Raw genomic sequence first — 19,091 nt, 5'->3', positions numbered from 1 at the left:
CATTGGAATGTTTAAAAAAGAAGAAGGTCATACGACAACAATAGAAGAAACTCCAAATGGTATTTTTTTCACCACAATACATTGAGGAAACTCGGCAAACGTTAAAAGGGAAAACAATTCGTAATCATGACAGATGCTTAAAAAATAATTAATCAGTTAGAGGATCATTCTGCATACAGCTATCATTCACAACCCAATGGTATCTTTTTATTCTCGCATGGTTTTAAAAACCATTGAGTGATTGCCATTATCTTCTCCAATAGCCAAGCAGTTATTAGAGCTTCAATGTCATAAGATCCAAGCTGGTTAGGGAATGCCGGGAGAAGTTAAATGAGCTAGAGAAAAAGAATAAAGTCACCATCCAATGGGTTTCTGGAAGGTAATGAAACAACAGACAGACTTGATAAAATAGGTAAACCCTTTGTAGGATCTAACCTTTCTGTGGAATCGTTTATAGGATAATAATGAAACACTATAAAACAAAAAAGATAGGAAAAGTGGTAAGACAAACAAAAATACTCGTGGAAACTTATATGAATATTAATAAAACCTGAAGATAGTAGGTTTAGCAGGGGATGCAATGTGTAGAAACCTCTCTCGAAATAGGAGAAACTACGAAACTATAGAGCATTACACATGGGGGCACATAAAATAGAAAACAAAGATCTTTAACAGCTAGGGATCCTATCATAACCTGATCTGTCTGAAAAGAAAGGAATTGATATATCAGTTACAGCAAGGAATATATCCTTCGGGTCAGAGTATATCCTGAATTATACTAACATAATATCGGAGTGGAAATAGTGCTTCATAAATTGATGGAGGAAAATTGTATTAATCTTAATGGAAAATGTATGAAGCACATTTTACAGCTTGTCAAGTAGATAAAAACTTACCCTGTTATTATGGCTCGTCATTCTTTGTGGTTGACTAGGAGGACCACTTGGTCTAGGATAAAAGTTAGCCGCTGGAGGTCGAACGTTTGGAGCAACAAACTAGAAAATATTAACAAACAATTATTTATTGTTTTATATATAAACGTTCTGATACTGATAATTTAATACAAAATTTTGTAAAAACGGTACAACTTAAACTGAATGCTGTGAATAATATTTTTTTAACTATACTATATGCTATATAGTATTTACTAATGATACTAGCTTTCAAACAAAATAATTATATAAAAATCCCTTTACTTAATAATGGTATTCTTATTAAGGTTTCAATGCACGTGATTTTAAATTATCTATATAAGATTGAAGATATAAAAATTTTTAAAACGTTATCCAAATGATTTTATATTATTTACTATTTATATGTATACCACGTCTACAATTTCGAAACATCTGTTTTAATAATAATTATGGCTTGAAATAAATATATCTATCGAGGTAAAATTCAATTAAAACTCTGATAAAAAATAATGAGGTATTTTTCTAATTATGAACATATAATTTTACAGCAACATACTTTATAAAAAAACGCAATAAATAAAAGTAATGTAGTGTTGGACACTACATAATCACCATCTGGGAACACTTCAAACCAGACAACTGTACCTCAATGTGGACCCCCTACCACAATGTCATAAGATAAATGTACTGATAAGGAGTTTGAATTAATTCAGAGATAAGGACAATTTTGTTTAAAAACGACTGATTGAATGGTATATACCGTGTGTAAAAATGCGTCATATTAAAATTGAAAAATTAAATGACCGATAATATTTTTGAACAAATAATTTAAATTTGGCATATTTTGAGATTTTTATTAAATATTCAACTAACAACAATAACGAAATTTGGTTTTTACGCCCTATATGATTTTGTTAATTTGATAAGGATCTACTGCACTGTCAAATGATATAAATATTATTAAACAAAAACTGTTGTTGGCGAAAAAATTATACAGGGTATGATATATGTTAGAAAATGACATACACACACCCAAATTTATATTTAATTACCAAAGTAACACATTTTATAGATAAAAAAGATCTGGGTTTCGATATGCTCCTCCAATGAGTATTATATTTTTTTCGGTTCGTTTTTAACGAAATTACACTTTTCTAACTTCATCTGTTTGGAAGTTATAAGATGATACGCCTATGAATTACGAATGTTTCGTCATTTTATTACTCACTCATCCATAAAAATAGACTATAGAAAGAGAAATAACGAAATCGAAGGCCACTAGGTACTCTACAGTATACTATTCTCATGGTTGCAACATCTGTCGATTTAGTTTTGAAAATTCATCATCAAATTTTGAGTGACGTTCTCGCCGCGACCACAACGATCGTAGCGGAAATTTCAAAAGAGTATTTCAAGCGCCGTGAACGTTTAGCGCCTAACCGCTGCCGGTTTCATCGTGCCCGCTATCTGTCAATTATCTCGGAAACGGCTTGAACGATTTGTATACATCAACATTTTACGAATCAACTGAAAACAAATCTTTAGATGTTTGTATCCTATTAAAAGACTATCCACACTTGAGTACTAGACAAATATCCAGGGAACTTGATATTTCCGATATGAAAATTTTGTTTCAAGAGTTGTCAGATAACGATTTTGATAGACGTGAAGAATATGCGGACCTAATGATGGAAAAATGTTATGTTTTGCGATAAGGCCACTTTTTGTATTAATGGAAACGTAAATCGGCATAATAGTAGATACTGGTCACGTAACAATCCTCGTTGGATGCGTGAATACCACACCCAATATCCTAGACCTTGTTACGAGATTTGTATTAGGACATAAATTATTAAATAATATTCAAATTAAATGAATTTATTCTATCGTATAAAAATAAACAAAATATGTAAGGCGATCCATTTGAAATAAGAAAAAAATACGCAATTTTTACGAGATACGAAAATGATAAAATGGCCCTTATTAATATTTAAAAATAAACGTTTAAACGTGCAAAAATAGAAATACCATTTAGGTTTTCAGGTAATTTCCTACGATAATTTTTTTGTGCACAGATAATTGCTTATCAAATATCCTTGTATGTTAATTGCATTAATTTGATAAAAGTATTATTAAAAAATGTAAAATTACGCAATACAGTGTCAGTCGACTTTCTCCTTCGCTTTAGATCGCGATTCAGAATCAACTTTTTGTTGTATCGTTTCGTTATCTTCAATATCATCATTGTTGTCTTCAAATTACCACATTTCTATGATAGATGTCACTACTTTTATCTTCAACTTTGTTTTCTCTCGACTTTTTTCTACATTTCTGTACATAGAACTTCGAAGTAGTTGACACCGTTGAATACGATAAACAAAAAAAATGACACAAAGAATGATGAGATAAAAAATTTATGTCATAATGCCGAGCAATAGGATGAGAAAAGCTACCAAATTACAAACTACACGTCAAAGGAGGCAATAATTTTCGACATAATCACCGAAGAGATGGAGACATTTGTCATATCTGTAGGCAAGCTTTTCAATACCCTCTTCAAAGAAAGTTGCCGCCAATTAACAGACCTTGAAACTTCTGGAAATTCCGTAGACAAAGCAGTAACGGTGAATCTGTGGTTTTCTTTAACCAACGTCCAATTTTCGACGTCATTCACGCACAACACCATCACTCATGAAGTTTTCCCCATACACACGATTCATTCTCCGATGGATTTCTGCAGCACTTCGGCCTTCAGCCTGTAGAAAACGAATCACACTTGGCAGAAGCATCATTAATGCCGGACATGTTTACGTGGTTGCAGCACAACGCCGACTGACGCCTGAATATCAACAATGGCGGAGTGTGTAGTGTGAGAGCTTCGCAGTAGCCTGCGTAGCGTCTGCACGAAAAAAAAAACGGTCCTCGTAAATAAAATTGAAGAATGGTACAGACACATCTCAAGACACGACAGATACTTGGAAAATTCTATGACTTTCGACGTGAATTAAACCAACAGCAGTTTGCTTCGACTTTTGGTGATAAAGCACCATCTCGAGCCGCCGTGTTTCCTTGGTTTTCGGAATTTAATCGCGATGCTTCAAAAGAAGTCTCTAAGATCGTACCAAGTGAAGAATCATGGATCTATGCATATGAATCCGAAACTAAATAACTGATTGTATGGGTCAAATCCAACAAATACCTGGACATGTCTCCTCAGTTCCATTAGATCAACGTAAAACGGTCAATTCTGAATGGTTCACCAGCATTTGTTTGCCAAAAATGTCCGAAAGAATCAGAAAAACCAACCGCAGAAGACGAATCATTCTCCAGCACGACAATACGAGCTCTCGCACATAAGTTCGAACAAAAACGTTTTTGACCAGTCAAAACACCGAATTGATGTTTGGCACCCAATGTTTTCTTCATATTACAGCAGACCAAAAATAAATTGCGAGGTCAACACCCGAAGAAGCGGTTGATGCGTTTAAATCACATGTTTTGGAGGTATCTCAATCGGAATGGACAAAAGTGTATTGATCTTAATATATTGAAAAACAATAAATTTGTTTTTATTAATCTTAAAACTAGTAACAATCCTCGTATTATTTGAATCATTCTCAAAGTCCAATTGCACCAAGTTGAACAATTCTGATTTATCTATATACTTGTCTTATTCTCGTACCAAATTCTTCTCGATTCCTGGACCTAAATGATCCGTTTGCAGCTCCTTTAGACGGCATCGTCTTTGTAAATTGAGACTTCCCAAATTTGGATAACCTTCTGGGCGTTACTGACTCTTCCAACTAGGTCATATACCTGGTTATTTCTCCTTGTGGAACACAACATAACGAGTACTACTTCTGGTGTTGACACATGTGGTACTTTGAACCTTGTCTGGGTAACAGAAGCGTAGAAGAAGAATGTGTCCTTCAATCCCTTTGCAATTGTACACTCCTACTCCAACCTCCAACTCCAACCAGAATGGGTTGATCTAATTTTGCTCCGATTCCTCCATCTTCAAATTTCCGTTTAGTATAACTACAAAGGGCTGTTTCTACCCATGGAAATTATGATCCAACTTTTCTTAGATTAACACCATCACAAGATGTGCATGTATTCGATCAGGTTGAACATTATGATGAAATTTAATAGCGCTACCAGCTGTTTTTTAATGAGTAATAGAATCAAGTTGAAGTTGTCTCAATTTAAACTTGTATTAGATACAAATTAAAGAGAAAAATTTCGAGATTATATCAAAATAAAAATGAGTACAATGGGTATGAAGTATCTTAATAAATGCCATAAAATATGGTACTTTACCATAGGATTTAGAGAAGGTTGTTGAGTTAAAGTAGACACTTTTATATCGGCATTCGGAGGCGTCGACGATTGGTTTGGCGGTACAGAAGGACCCCTCAACGTAGGACCCTGATTCCCTCCCTGATTGGGCGGCGGTTGCACATACGTTCCCGGTGGAGCTGATACAGGATACCCTTCAGGTCCTGAAATACAACAAATCATGAGATTCAAGTCATCCCTCACAACGATAGTTGCCTGAAAAGTTGCCTACATAAAAAAGAAACAAGATATATATATATATATATATATATATATATATATATATATATATATATATATATATTTTTCTATAATCATTTTTATTTTCCAACATGGACACGTGCATAATTCTTCAATCAAATCAATACATGACAAAAATGTTCGTTTATTATACTGATAGCTTCTTCTATCTTTAAACTTAATCAAACAGTCATCCAGTACCTCTTTTTATTGAACCATTAATACGGAGGTCGCCATAAGTCAGGCGACACTCTCGAAAAATCGGCATAAGTCAGGCAAAGCTCTCGAAAAATCGGCATAAGTCAGGCAAAGCTCTCGAAAAATCGGCATAAGTCAGGCGACACTCTCGAAAAATCGGCATAACTCAGGCGACACTCTCGAAAAATCGGCATAAGTCAGGCGACACTCTCGAAAAATCGGCATAAGTCAGGCGACACTCTCGAAAAATTGGCATAACTCAGGCGACACTCTCGAAAAATCGGCATAACTAAGGTGACACTCTCGAAAAATCGGCATAACTAAGGTGACACTCTCGAAAAATCGGCATAACTAAGGTGACACTCTCGAAAAATCGGCATAACTAAGGTGACACTCTCGAAAAATCGGCATAAGTCAGGCAACACTCTCGAAAAATTGGCATAACTCAGGCGACACTCTCGAAAAATCGGCATAAGTCAGGCAACGCTCTCGAAAGCTCGGGCATGAATTTGAACACTTACAGTAACCCTTTTTCAAAAACCTCTTTTAATAAATTCAGTTAGACGCTGCATTTTTTTCTGTTAATGCAAATTCTTGCCCGACTTATGCCGATTTCTGTATCTTTGATAATTTTCAATGATATCGTTGGTTTTTGCAGTTTTTAGTCGTCAAGATGACCCGGGCACGTTTGAATTCAGTTTCCCAAAATTTTACGGTCGTAAATGATAATGCAGAGTCTCCGAACGTGAGGTCTAACTAGTTTTTTTTTAATTAATGTTGATATCTTCAGGAAACTGAACAGACAATCGTCGTATATTTACTTCGCAACAATTAGGTTTAGTTGACGGATGAGATCGGGCGATAATTTTTGGGCACAAAAAAAATATCCCAAATATTCGTGTTTGGAACATTTTTTTAGTAAAAAATACGTAATTTGTAGGGCGTTCAACGTAATGCGTATTGGCTGTGATGTCGATTTTTGGGACTGTATAATATGATATTTTGGCCATTATTTCCATAGGTTGAAATTAGATTTGGTGAATATAACGATTGCCGATTGATATAGACCGTAATTTCTAAGAAAACCTTTTGTTTATTTACGGAAGATTTCCAAGAATCGAAAGTTCTAGAATTTTATTTTAATATATAAAGCGGAAGTCTAGCAGCCGTAAGTCAATCAACAAGTGAAATCATAGTGAAAACATCGGGACAGTGGCAAGTAAACTAAACGGTGTATTTAAATAAATTAAAGCGCGTACATAATTATTAGTGAATAGTTAGTGTATAAATTCATCTCACCTGTTTTAAGATAAAAAACTGTTTATCTACGACAGCACGAACCAGAAATTTCCGGTTTGTTATAAGACTAAAAAAGCATAAGAAAAGTGATGGTTGCAATATTTTGGGATTGCGAGAGTATCCTTTTGATTGATCTTAAGGAACCAAATACAACCGAAAATGTGGCTTATTACTATGACTTACTGAGACAGTTGCGTCAAAAAATTATGGAAATAAGTCAAAATTAGTCGAGATGACCGCTTGCTTCATGACAATGTGGCTTTGCAGAGATTGAACATCCACCATATAGCGCCGATATGGCCCCGTCTGACTATTTTTGATTCGCCAAGCTGAAGACCGAATTAAGAGATGAAATTAAACGGGCGGTGTATGAAAATTTTGACTTGAAAGAGATGGTTAATATTTCTATAGTGGCATAGAAGTTTCGGTGTGTGGAAATAAACGAACAATACATTGAAAAATATTTTTTTTGTAAATCATGACCTTCCTTTCCATGTTAGACTAAGAACTTGTGGACCAAAATAAGAGTCAGATCTTCTGGGGACTTGAAGCTAACAAAAATTGAAATATTCACACATATATCAGTGTATAGTAAATTGAAAATATATCAGGTAATTCCCAAAATGATAAATATTTTTTCAAGTAATTTCTAATTTTCGTTTATCCGAGATCTAATTTAAAAATAAAAACGATTTGTTATCGATTGAATTTTTGGTTAAGGAAGAATCAAAACTAAAAAACTGATACGTACTGTAATAATAATCATACTCGTGGCCAATTGCTGTCGGGATAGGCTGATACCTAAAATCGTCCATTAAGGAAAATTTTGTAATTACACTGATAAACTTTAACACTGAAGTGACCCATTTGCATGGTGCTATTCTATATACCTGCGTCCTACCATAAACGAGGGGTTTAAAATTATTTACAAAACCAGGTAAAAAAAAAAGTTTTAAATTTTTAGGAAGGGATAAAGTATTTGTCCATATAGTATTAACAATATCAACAGTGGTCAATATTTATAAATATTTATACAAGAAAACGTACAACTAGGTATAATTATAGACATTAAACTAATTATTGGATGAAAACTCATTAGTTAAATATAGATTGTTTGCTATAATAATAAAATTGAATGTTCTAATTCAACAAAAGCAAATTTAAATAAATAATTGTCCCAATATATTGTCCCTGAGGTGAACTAAACTATTAGAGGGACCGGAAAGTAAATTTTGTTTCTTTGAATATCGATATTTGATTGTCATTTATCAGCTTATTATATACCGGATGGGCAACTAAGAACGGCCGTCGCATATCGCACTCCTATTTCATAGGATAACGTCTAACAAACCATCAGTTCACGTGGACTCATCATCTCCACTGTTTACCAATGAAAACATCGAATCGTAAACATAAATGCATTTTTATTTTTCCAAAGCTATCGGAAGGCGTTTGTACACAATTGCTTCGAAATATTCCCGCCACAGATAGTCTGCGATAAGCAGTGGCGTCACTTGGTGAGATTCATTTATTTCAAAAATTTCTTTAAATAAATAGAAAAATGGCGTTCTTTAGACAATGGGCGAATGAAGATTTAGATATACAAACATCAGTTGACAAAGCTACTAAAGATTTTATACGTACGACAATTTATAGTTTATATAAGGAGAACAGCGTTGAGACATTAGAAGTAATGCAGTAAATCATAGCAAATTTTCCAGAATACAATTATACCAGTTTAAAAACATTTTAAGTGGCGACAAGATTATTTGCGTGAGATAAAAGACTACCGAAATTCTAATAGACGAATGGGGTACAAAATGGGTTCAGTTCACGCCTGGTACCCTGTTTAAACCAAACTTCCTTACAGGCAGGTACATTTTACTCGTCTATTTTTAATTTTATAATTTAATATTCAGTTGTAGCAAGTTCCAAGTAGAACTACACCCCAAAGCAGAACAACGAGCGACAGATGCCTGCAGAACGATTGGGCCTATATTTTTTTGAAAATTTTTTTGTTTTCTTTATTGGGCCAGATACTTCTGGGACCATCCCCGTATATGAAGTAAGCAACTTCAAGGAACAAATAAAACACTTGCCGAAATAGGTTAATCGAAAAACAGTTTTATTCATATTCTTATCATCTGAAATATACGTAGTCGTTTGTAAACACAAAAATATTATTCAACAAATCGTAGTAAACAAATTAGATTCGTAAATAACTTCATATTATAAAGAAAACGTAAAACCATTATGATCCATAAGCAACAGATACATATAGTGTAATCAAGTAAAACAGAAATTAATCAGCAGCTATTCATGTACGACAATATTTTGATATTTATATTTTTTTTTGTTGAAAAAATAATAGTTTTTATTTAAATGCTGACCACCCGGTTTTTGAAACGCCAGTGACAATTTATTATCATTAATTTGTACCACTAAAAAGATCCCCTATTGCCAAAGTTAGCCCTCTTAAAAATCTAATATCTATTAGTGATAACTGCCCGTCATAAACTCGTGTTAGCATGTTGGTTGTCTTTGGTACACATAATAAATCATTTTATTCTAATCCTGTGCCAGGTTATTTTGTCACACTTTAAGCAAATTCGATTTATACAAAAAAAAAGCATCATACGCGAATTCCACCGACATACTTTTGTTTTATACGTCGTTCTGAGACCATTACACTTTTCTAAAGACAAACATACTATTATTCGCGTTAAAGTGCTACTAATTGGTAGGCTAGGGGTCATTAAAGACTGCTAAGATCACTTGAAATCAAATAAATAAAGTATTCAAAACATATGATAGGCTCCCAAGATCGGAATATATATTAAAAGGAGTACACTTTGGTTTTTCATTTGCCACATTCCCACAAAGAAAACATTTATAATAAATTATATTCATCAGTTTTCATGATAGTATGTTTTCGTAAATTATCCGTCACACCCCGTATTTAGATGACCTATAAACCCGTTGTATCAGATCACTGATCATAATACCCAACTCCCATATCGAATATTTCGTTCATGGATTAAAATTAATTACCGCTCCCTGTATGTTAAAAGGAAGTTCGCGCCCATACAAAAATTATTTCTTTTAGTAATTTCGCAAAAGAGGAGACAACAACGGAAATCATCCGTCAGCGCAATGACACCGTGTAGACAAAAGCCGCCGAAACTTTATTAGTAGGAGGCGCGGGTAGGTGATTCTCTCGACTGGTCAAGGTCCTCTGGAAGCGATCGTCGGATCGGGAACGTCCGATCTATGACCTCGACATCTTGTAATGATACAGAAATATAGAGACGTCTGAACGGTAATTTTTGCGGAACTGGAAGTCACATTTTCGTTGATAAATTTCAATATAAATTCTCTTTTTGATCTAGCGAATGATAAAACCTCAACAAACATTGAAACATTCGATTGTTGAGTTTACGAAACTGTTATTTTTTAACCGAGCACGATTTTCCATCTCTACGTGCACGAGAGGTGCATTCTACACACAGGCTTCGGCGGTTCAAGGGAGGGATGAATTTATCCCGACGATGATGACGCCCGTTGAAGGACGACGTACCCTATTGATTTTTTAATAAGCACACGCTCCTTATAGTCCGGTCATTGAACGTTATTCACAATTATTAATCATTTTTTTTGTCCTTTCGAGTACAGAGTTTAATAAAATAAGTTTTAAACAAACAACTGTATTTCGACGTTGCCAAACATAATATTCCAAGAGTTTGAAATATTGCCGTCAAAATTTTAACTAAGATGTGTGAATAACAATTTCTAATAATTACAAGAGATCATGGGATGAAAAAAATGTATATACCTTAATTATTTTATAGAATTTACGTCTAAAAATGTTATGCAACGTAATAATAGTTTTATTAAACAATCACCTTGACTTTTGGTTTATGTAATGTGTCAATACTGCAAGATTCAATTAAAATTCAATTCAGCACCTTTACAAATTGATATTATCTTGTGAATAATATATGAAAAAAGTGCGTTTGAATACATGGGAGGATCTAAGATTGTTTAGAAATGTTTATAGAAACTTTTAAGCAAAAAAAAACTCAAATTGGTCCATAAAAAATTTGGAAAAGTCTCAAATATTGTATTGGTTGTTTCAAAATATTAAAATCTAATAATGATTTGAATCGAAACTTATGATACTGACGATGGCAGTGTTGGCAGATGAGTTGTAAACAAATAAATGCATAAAATTGATTGGTCACATTTAAAATGGTTAGGTTTTATAAAAAAAATCCACACTATGAAACACAGACTATAGGTATTGATAAATAGATCTTAAATAAAAACTTTCACATCTTGTAATCGTTCCAAGTAATAATGAAGAACAATGTTTAATGAATTTATTTCATTATAGACACTTTCTAATTAGAATATTCATTAGAATTATGAAAAGTTTCCAAAAAAAAAACTGATACAATTGATATTTTATGATCTACAGTTGGCCTAAAACTATGGCCGTTGCACACGTGCGTCTTAATGGCCACCGACTAAACCTTGATGTTTCTAAATACATATTTATTTAAAAAAAAAAAAGACTTACTTGGTTGCATCACCCTATAAGGATGCAGCGGTAGCGGGCACATGCCATCCTGTTTAACGTTGACAGTGCCGTTAGATATGTACCTCGAAACCATGTTCATTGAACAATTAAAACAAGGAATTTAGAATATGCTGTTAGTCAATAAAACTTAATTCCTCGACGAAAACATATCATGCAGTATATATTTATTTGAAACGACATTATTAAATAATTCTGAATGTATTTTAGATATAATTTCTATAAAATTACGTTGTGACATGATGTGAATCATCACTGGATTTTGCAACCACTAGCGATGGATACATTAAACACTAAAAATTAACCACAAAACTCAATGTCACTCACGATAAAAAGCTTTGTTTTTTAATGGATCACAATGAACACAATACGGTGATTATAAAAACAGTTTGATCGTATTAAATAAAAAATAGCGAAACTCGAACATGCTAGCACGTCGCGCTGCACCCAACAGCAAAAATCAATAAGGGCGTTTTACAAATAATTTCCCTAGTTAAAAACTATCACATGGCCATGGGTACATAATTTGGCTTACAACTATTTTTAAGTTACAGTTAACAAAAACCTGTTTAACTTGTGTATATTAGCGATAAATAATTTAAAAAATCAAACGATTTGCTTATTCAAGTCAATATAGGTTTTCGGCGACACACGCCATTATATTGACTATGACAGTAGAGTAGTTCGTAAATCTGCCACTAGGAACCGATAGGGCATGCGCCATCATTTTCTAAACTAAATACTAGCTTACGACGTTGCCAAACGTTAAAAATTTTCCGTGTTTCGAAATAATTTTACGTTTTATAGAAAATTTTGTAATTTAAAAAAAAAAAAAAATATTTCTCTCTTCTTTTTTTAGCAAAATTTATTTTGAACGTAAACAAAAGAAAATCTCATTTGAAAAATATATTTATACTTACAGAGTGATTCAAATGTGATAAAATTCATATTGTAAATCGGTATTTATCATTCGAATATCAAATAAACAAAAATTGTAGTCAAAATGGTTACAAATAAATTCTAGAAGGAACAAAAATTGAAGAAACGTTGGAAATAAGGCCACAAAAGAAACAAAAAGCTAATAATCAAACGCTGGAAATCAATGCAATGGAAACTACAATCAACAAACCAGTACATTGAACATCAAAATTACAGACACACAGCAGTGCTTGGAAACAATGATTTGAATACAAAAAAGGGTTTTCATAGACGGAGGACCAGAGGAGATCGTCAATCAGACGGTAAAGAGCTACTGAATAGACTATAGTCAATAGAGCTATTCTGGAAAGATAAATGGAATAGTGGCTCATATTCTAAAAAGGAAACTCAAAAATGGGCTCTAATTACAGACCTGTCGTCCTACTCAAACGGTCTACAAGATTTTGAGTTCCATCATTAATACGAGGTGTAAAAAGTATATAAAGACTCAACTTGAAACAAATTAATATGGATTTAGACCCGGGAGATGCTATCCATACTATAAATCAAATGTTACGATCAAGATTTGAATATCCACATACTATTTATAGATTTGCTCACAATGGAATAAAAACAGCGTCGTGAAGATATTTCCATCAAGTATTATCCAATGTTCCACAGAAAGAAAGCCGAATTTTTACCCACGGATGAAACGTGGGTCCATCACTTCACACCCGAAACAATCAAAACAATGGATTGAAAAGAGAAAACCAGCTTCGAAGAAAGCAAAGACCCTTCTAGCTGCAGGCATAAGTTTTTCTGGGATTCGTGTGGGATAATTTTCTTTGACTATCTTGAAAAAGGAAAAAAGTTAATGTTGAGAAGACTATGTTGAGGAGCTTGACGAAAAGCATGAAGACCTACAGGAGACATTCTTTAAGAAAGAGCAGGAAGCTGGTAGAAGGGGCCTACAACTAAATTAAGGGAAGACTAAGTAGAAGAAAAGTGAAAAGAAAAACTATCTTTTCCCAACCAGATGACGTTCTTTGAGTTTGAGGATCTTTATGTGTTAAAATTAATATTTGTTTTAATTTTTGAAGAAAAAAAAAATAAACCCCCCCCCCTTATTCGATATATTACTAATGTTTGCTTGAAAATAAGAGGCTTAAGTGGTGTTAACTTTCTTATACATATAAAAATTAAATTATATGAACCAAAAAAATTGGGTGACGGACGACAATATAGATCCTTCGTAAACGCCGAAATTAAAAAAATGTTAAATGGAAGATTATCACCAGATTAATAGAATCACAGCAAATACGATGGCGAGGACACATAAAACGAATGAAAAACAAAGGTAAAGTTAAAAAAATAACAGAATGGAAGCCGTTAAAGAACCAGCTAAGAGGAAGACCAAAAAGCCAATGAGGAAATCAAGTAACAAGTGACCTGAACAATGGACAGGAAAAAATGGAGAAAAATAGAGGAAAAAGTCAAAACCTGCAATGAATTTAAGTTTAAAATAGAAAAATAGTTGAAAAATGGATTTATTCACCACAAGAAATGTGTCAAAGAGCTCTTGATTCAGCAGTTACTATTTCTATTAGAATGTACATTTTTCCAAGTGTTGATCTACTAAAAGTACAATTTTCACAGGCAATTAAAACTTAATAACAACAAAACTCGATGTTAATTTTTTTGTTGAGAGAAAGAATTCTCCTAAATTTGATAAAACTAATTAAAAGTGTTAAAAGAATAAGAGTAGAACTATTAATAAGGAAGATATATGATACAAAAAAAAAGAAAACTAGACTGAAGAGGACCAGGACGAAAAAAAAATAAGGTGGCAGAAGAAAATCGAGGATTAAGAGTGCAAGAAATAAAGCAAAAGTCACAAAGTAGGTTGATTGAGAATTTTGTCATAAACAGAATCAAAGTTGGAATTAGAGTATTTTGAAATAAGCTTGGGAAAAAATTTAGTAATCAGCATCAATGCAAAGACAAATCAATTACTTGGATGAAACAATTTTACAGACATGATACTCTTCGTAAAGCCTGGATAAATTTTAATTGGAAATGTGAAACCAACGCACCCCATTCTGAAATATCTGGTATCAGCACTATATACAAACAGTGTGATTGGGTTAGTTAACGCATCATATCATTCGAGACAAATTCGTAAATTTCCAACTAAATATTCTTCCTAAGCAGACAAGAGTTTCTACTTGAACAATATCCATATTTCTATTAGCATTATACAAAGGAGTTTTAGAAACAAAAATAGTTGCCAAAGATTATACTATAGACGAAATTATTACACTCCCTACTTACGAAAACTCAAATATTAGCACCGAGAATTGAAGAAATGCCATAAATCACTTAAAAAGAATTGAAAACCAATTTAATAAACAACATGTACTTCAAATAGACTTGTAATTAATTTAAACGACAGAAATTCGGAGGAAGATGAATATGTAGGTCACAATTTCAGAATTTAACACGAATTTGTCATAGCTACTAAACTAAAAAGTCATTCACCATTATGGTTTTACAGTTATAGAAAATTCATGGTAGAAAGAAAGAAGCATAAACGAAAAATGGTCTTAACAACTTTTTCTGCCACAAACTGTCCAGCTCTATGAGTAACTTTCATCTTATGTAACTTTTGATTTGGTTTTCAAGTTTATAAATAAAAATTAGAAGCAACAAATTCATCTTTGTATTTGCTTGTTATATTAAGTATAACTCTGTAAAATTCTCAATAGGTTTATTCCAACCGGGCACATACAGTTATACGAACGATTCTGTTTTGAGTTCCAACAGACTTTCCAGGACTGTCTTTTTCATACTTGATTGATAGAAAGTACTAATACAAGAACAGTGAATAGCCAGAGATTCGGTAAAAAATATCATTTAAACGCTTCCAATAACTGTTCCCAGAAGGGTCCGGACTAGCAAGTTGGAACAAACAATGGTGAGTTCCTTATAAACGTTTGTATGCCGATTATTGTTTTACCAAGTGAGAAAATGTTCGCTATTTGATGAGTATTTAAACATTTGGTAATAATAAACTGTCATTATATAGTAATTAATGCCGAAATTGGAAAAAAACAAAAATTTTAGTATAAGCACCAGTACTATTTTTTTCCGTTATCTTATATAAATTCCACAGTCCAATTTAAGATAAAAACATTCCTTTGTGATTATACAATTAAAATTTCATTTAAAAATAATATTCCCACGATATTTCAATGTACCATATTTTAAGCGAAGTCAACGTGGCAACGCTGTATGGGAACTTACAAATTTCACAATGATTCTACAACGGGAGCAACATGTGCATTAAGCATATTACTTGGTTAGAATTTCCAATTATAAAAAAAATAAAATGGTCGAATTTTATAAAAATATATAAAATCGAGATTTTTTTTTAAACTTTCAAGAATTTTGAATATTTTTTTGTTAAATAGGTCAGTTTTTACGTAAATTTCGACGTGGCATAAAAAAGTAATCTCTTCACATATCTACTGATAGGATGCTTATGTAACTTTATACAAAACATTATTTATATTCATCCACTTACAGCAATTATTGTTATTAAACATTTTCCATTGCATGATGTAATACATTCAAGTGAAAAACACGTCACTATAATTATAATTTTCCTAATGAAATTTTGAAAAAATAATCACAAACAAATAGCTTGTTTTACTTTTTTCAAAATACCGTCAATATTCTACCATATGGGTTATTAAACTAAGCAACACAGTTTAAGCAAGTGAATGTAGACAGACCTACCTGATTCTGGTCAATACCTATTGAGTAATGAAAGCTACAAGCCACCACTTGGCACACCAAAATCAGGAAATGCATTAATGTCTAGCTGCATACATATTTTTAAAAGATGCAAAACAAAATATTTATGATATTATAACACATATGATTAAGATTAAGAGTAAATTTTAAGGAATTGTAAATATAGTGCACTCAACAAAGGAAGAAATTGAAAGTTTTATATTTAATTTCAAGGTAAATCAGAAATATTCGAATAAAGTCTACAATTATCAACATGCAGAAACCTCGTTTGACATTTTGATTTTGGTGTGACAGATGGGTGTAACTGGGACTAGGTTATTTAAAAAGGATACGGAGAAGATGTATATCTTTGAGTTTGCGGCCCGCCTGCCGCCGTCTGTTTCTGATTACTGCTCATTTCAGCCTTGGAGGGCGCAAAGTCCCTTACAGCAGCCGTGGCAGACCGATTCTAGGTAAAATCTGCATATGTTCAACATTGACGCATTACTGGAACTCTATAAAAGTACATATTCTATTTGTTGGTATTTTCACTATCATTGTACTTACTTACGCACCAAATAATACGGAATTTAAAAAAAAATAACACTACTTAAACTGTCTGAACTATGGAAGAAGGTTAAGAAATTTCAAAATGGCGGAATATTAAACTAAAAACATATTTTCACAGGATGTCCTTGTTCATTTCACCTTAAATTTTCTTAAGGGGAAGAAGCGGGAACACTGAAAGTTTATTTTTCAAATACACATATAAAATGTCACTTTAAATAATACAAAGTAAATTAAGAAGTTTTTCACTTTATCGAAAATGACACGCGGCTTTCACGTTTTTGCATAAGCACATCTAACGGAATTTTGTCAAACTAAGCTAACCAATCAAAATCGTATTTCACTTGATCAAAGACAAACTTTTAACTGTACCTTTCATTCTATTAAAATACAGTTAAAATAGTCTGGTTATTCAATAATACAATAAATACCTGTATATATCTTTTCAAAAAGCATTTTTCTCCACTATCAAATAAAAAATATTGACAATGTTTACCGGCGAAAGAAAGTTGAGTGTAAAGAGTGTAAGAATATAGAAAAATACTTGAAAAATATTAGAAGAACTAATGGAATAAGATATAGGCGGAATAAAAGTCTAAACATTAAAATATTAAGTATTCTATGCTATAGAAAAAGGAACCAGAGCCAGTTCCATAATCTACGGTAATCCGGTAGAAAACTAAGAAATTAAAAAAAAGTAATCGAAACATAATTAATAAATTTACTCCAATAAATGGATATTCTGAAATTACGTCGTATAAAATTTCAATAACAACTAGACTATAAATGACATGATTCGTTGATTATTTCGTTATGATAAGAATTGTCCAGTATGTCAAAATAAACAAACCCCGGTCTACTAACCTCAAAATTGAAAAAAAAATGTCAAGAATTTAGGCCTATATCTTATAATTATGACTTCTCACGGAAAAGCGGAAACGGAAAAATTAAAGCAAAATCTGGAAAACCAATTGGACAGATTAGTAGAACAATTAAAAGATTTAGAAAATTGCAAGTAAGCTCATTTTTTATCAATTATTCACAATATGTTAAGATGAAATTATAATCCCAAAACTTATATAATATACCGAATATTCTTGTTCTGGGAAATTTAAATATTGTTAAATTATTTGTTGAAGAGATGATTTAGACAAAGAAGAATATGAAGAAACCAAAAATGAAACTATGGAACAACTCAAAGAACTAAATGATAGTTTGAAAAAACTAGTAAAAGGGGATATTTCCCTTATAAGTACCTTAAGTGCTGTGCAATTGGTAAGTATAAACAAATTCGAAATTTTTTTTTTTTAATATTTTCTATAGGCTACACAAGCTGCTATATCCAAAGCGTTCAAAACTCCTGAGGTAATTAAGCTTTTTGGTAAAAAAGAACCAAAGCGATTAAGGGAAAGATTATCAGTAATAGATGAAGAAGTCAAACTCAACAAGCTTAGTATGGAAGCAAGAGATAGACAAAAGGTATGTTAAATATTTGTATTTAAAGTGAGTAAAAAGGAGTATGATTCTATGCAATGAGTGTTGAATTTACCACTAGGCCACAAGCAAAAAGGGGCCGTAAGTTTTGTAAAAAGTAAAATAAACATGTATTAAGAAGATGACTGCCAACTATGGAGTAACTTGTAGTTTTGTTACTTAAGTCAACCATGAAATAATTCCTTGAACTTTCTTAAACAAGAAAGCCTACATTTTCTATGTTTTTTGTTGATAACTTTTCATTTAGATCATGGTTTTTTTATGATATAATACAATTGAATGAAATTCTGAAACTTGTCTTGGCAGTCAACATGTTAATATGCAATGTGCTTTGTGTGTTAATTCCATTATTGTGAAGTTGAAGGATACGATATAATTTTTAGTATTCATCAATGTTTAACTTTGAGATATTCCCAACCATTTGTTTTGTCGTGAGATTAAAATAAGGTAAACCAATTTTTCATCTGAAGAGCGGCCGAGGCGGGGGCCACTCGGGATAATTTGGCCGCAAGTACCCTAAACCTTGCACTATATGTAGTTAATTTTTTCAGGCTGAAATTTTGACCGCTCTTCGACAATTAAATGAACAACTAACAACAGAAGAACTCAGGTTTTTGGAGAAGCACAATCACATAACCAAAGCATTTTTAGAATTTAATTTTGTAGAAATGCCAGATGACGAATAAATATTTTTTTAATGCTTCTTTTTGACGATTTTTATAATATTAAGT

General features: G+C 32.4%; 2 protein-coding genes across 5 annotated transcripts in view; one reads left to right on the top strand and one right to left on the bottom strand.

The window, feature by feature from the left end:
• Positions 1-17,177, bottom strand: part of LOC130901168 (eukaryotic translation initiation factor 4 gamma 1-like) — a 63,001-nt gene extending 45,824 nt beyond the window's left edge. Inside the window, exons 1-5 of one of the 4 annotated variants that reach the window (XM_057812307.1) lie at positions 16,871-17,177; positions 16,653-16,814; positions 7,741-7,790; positions 5,235-5,416; positions 897-995 (exon numbers count right to left, since the gene is read on the bottom strand). In XM_057812307.1, coding sequence (XP_057668290.1) covers positions 897-995; positions 5,235-5,416; positions 7,741-7,790; positions 16,653-16,717 — 396 coding nt within the window. In that variant the 5' untranslated portion in view covers positions 16,718-16,814; positions 16,871-17,177. Of the gene's footprint in view, positions 1-896; positions 996-5,234; positions 5,417-7,740; positions 7,791-11,568; positions 12,279-16,652; positions 16,815-16,866 lie in introns of those variants that run through there. The other 3 variants (XM_057812308.1, XM_057812309.1, XM_057812310.1) reach the window with 3 other exon arrangements.
• Positions 17,178-17,700: 523 nt separating this feature from the next.
• LOC130900733 (protein LZIC-like) lies at positions 17,701-19,064 on the top strand. The gene is made up of 4 exons (XM_057811544.1): positions 17,701-17,881; positions 18,006-18,141; positions 18,190-18,345; positions 18,912-19,064. Exons 1-4 carry the CDS (start codon positions 17,781-17,783, stop codon positions 19,044-19,046), a joined length of 528 nt encoding a protein of 175 aa, XP_057667527.1. The 5' UTR covers positions 17,701-17,780; the 3' UTR covers positions 19,047-19,064.
• Positions 19,065-19,091: the final 27 nt, after the last annotated feature.

This window comes from Diorhabda carinulata, chromosome X, assembly GCF_026250575.1.
Source record: "Diorhabda carinulata isolate Delta chromosome X, icDioCari1.1, whole genome shotgun sequence".
NCBI classification, from domain to species: Eukaryota; Metazoa; Arthropoda; class Insecta; order Coleoptera; family Chrysomelidae; genus Diorhabda; species Diorhabda carinulata.
The sequence above is the reverse complement of the archived record's forward strand: the minus strand, read 5'-3'. Positions and strand labels throughout refer to the sequence as shown.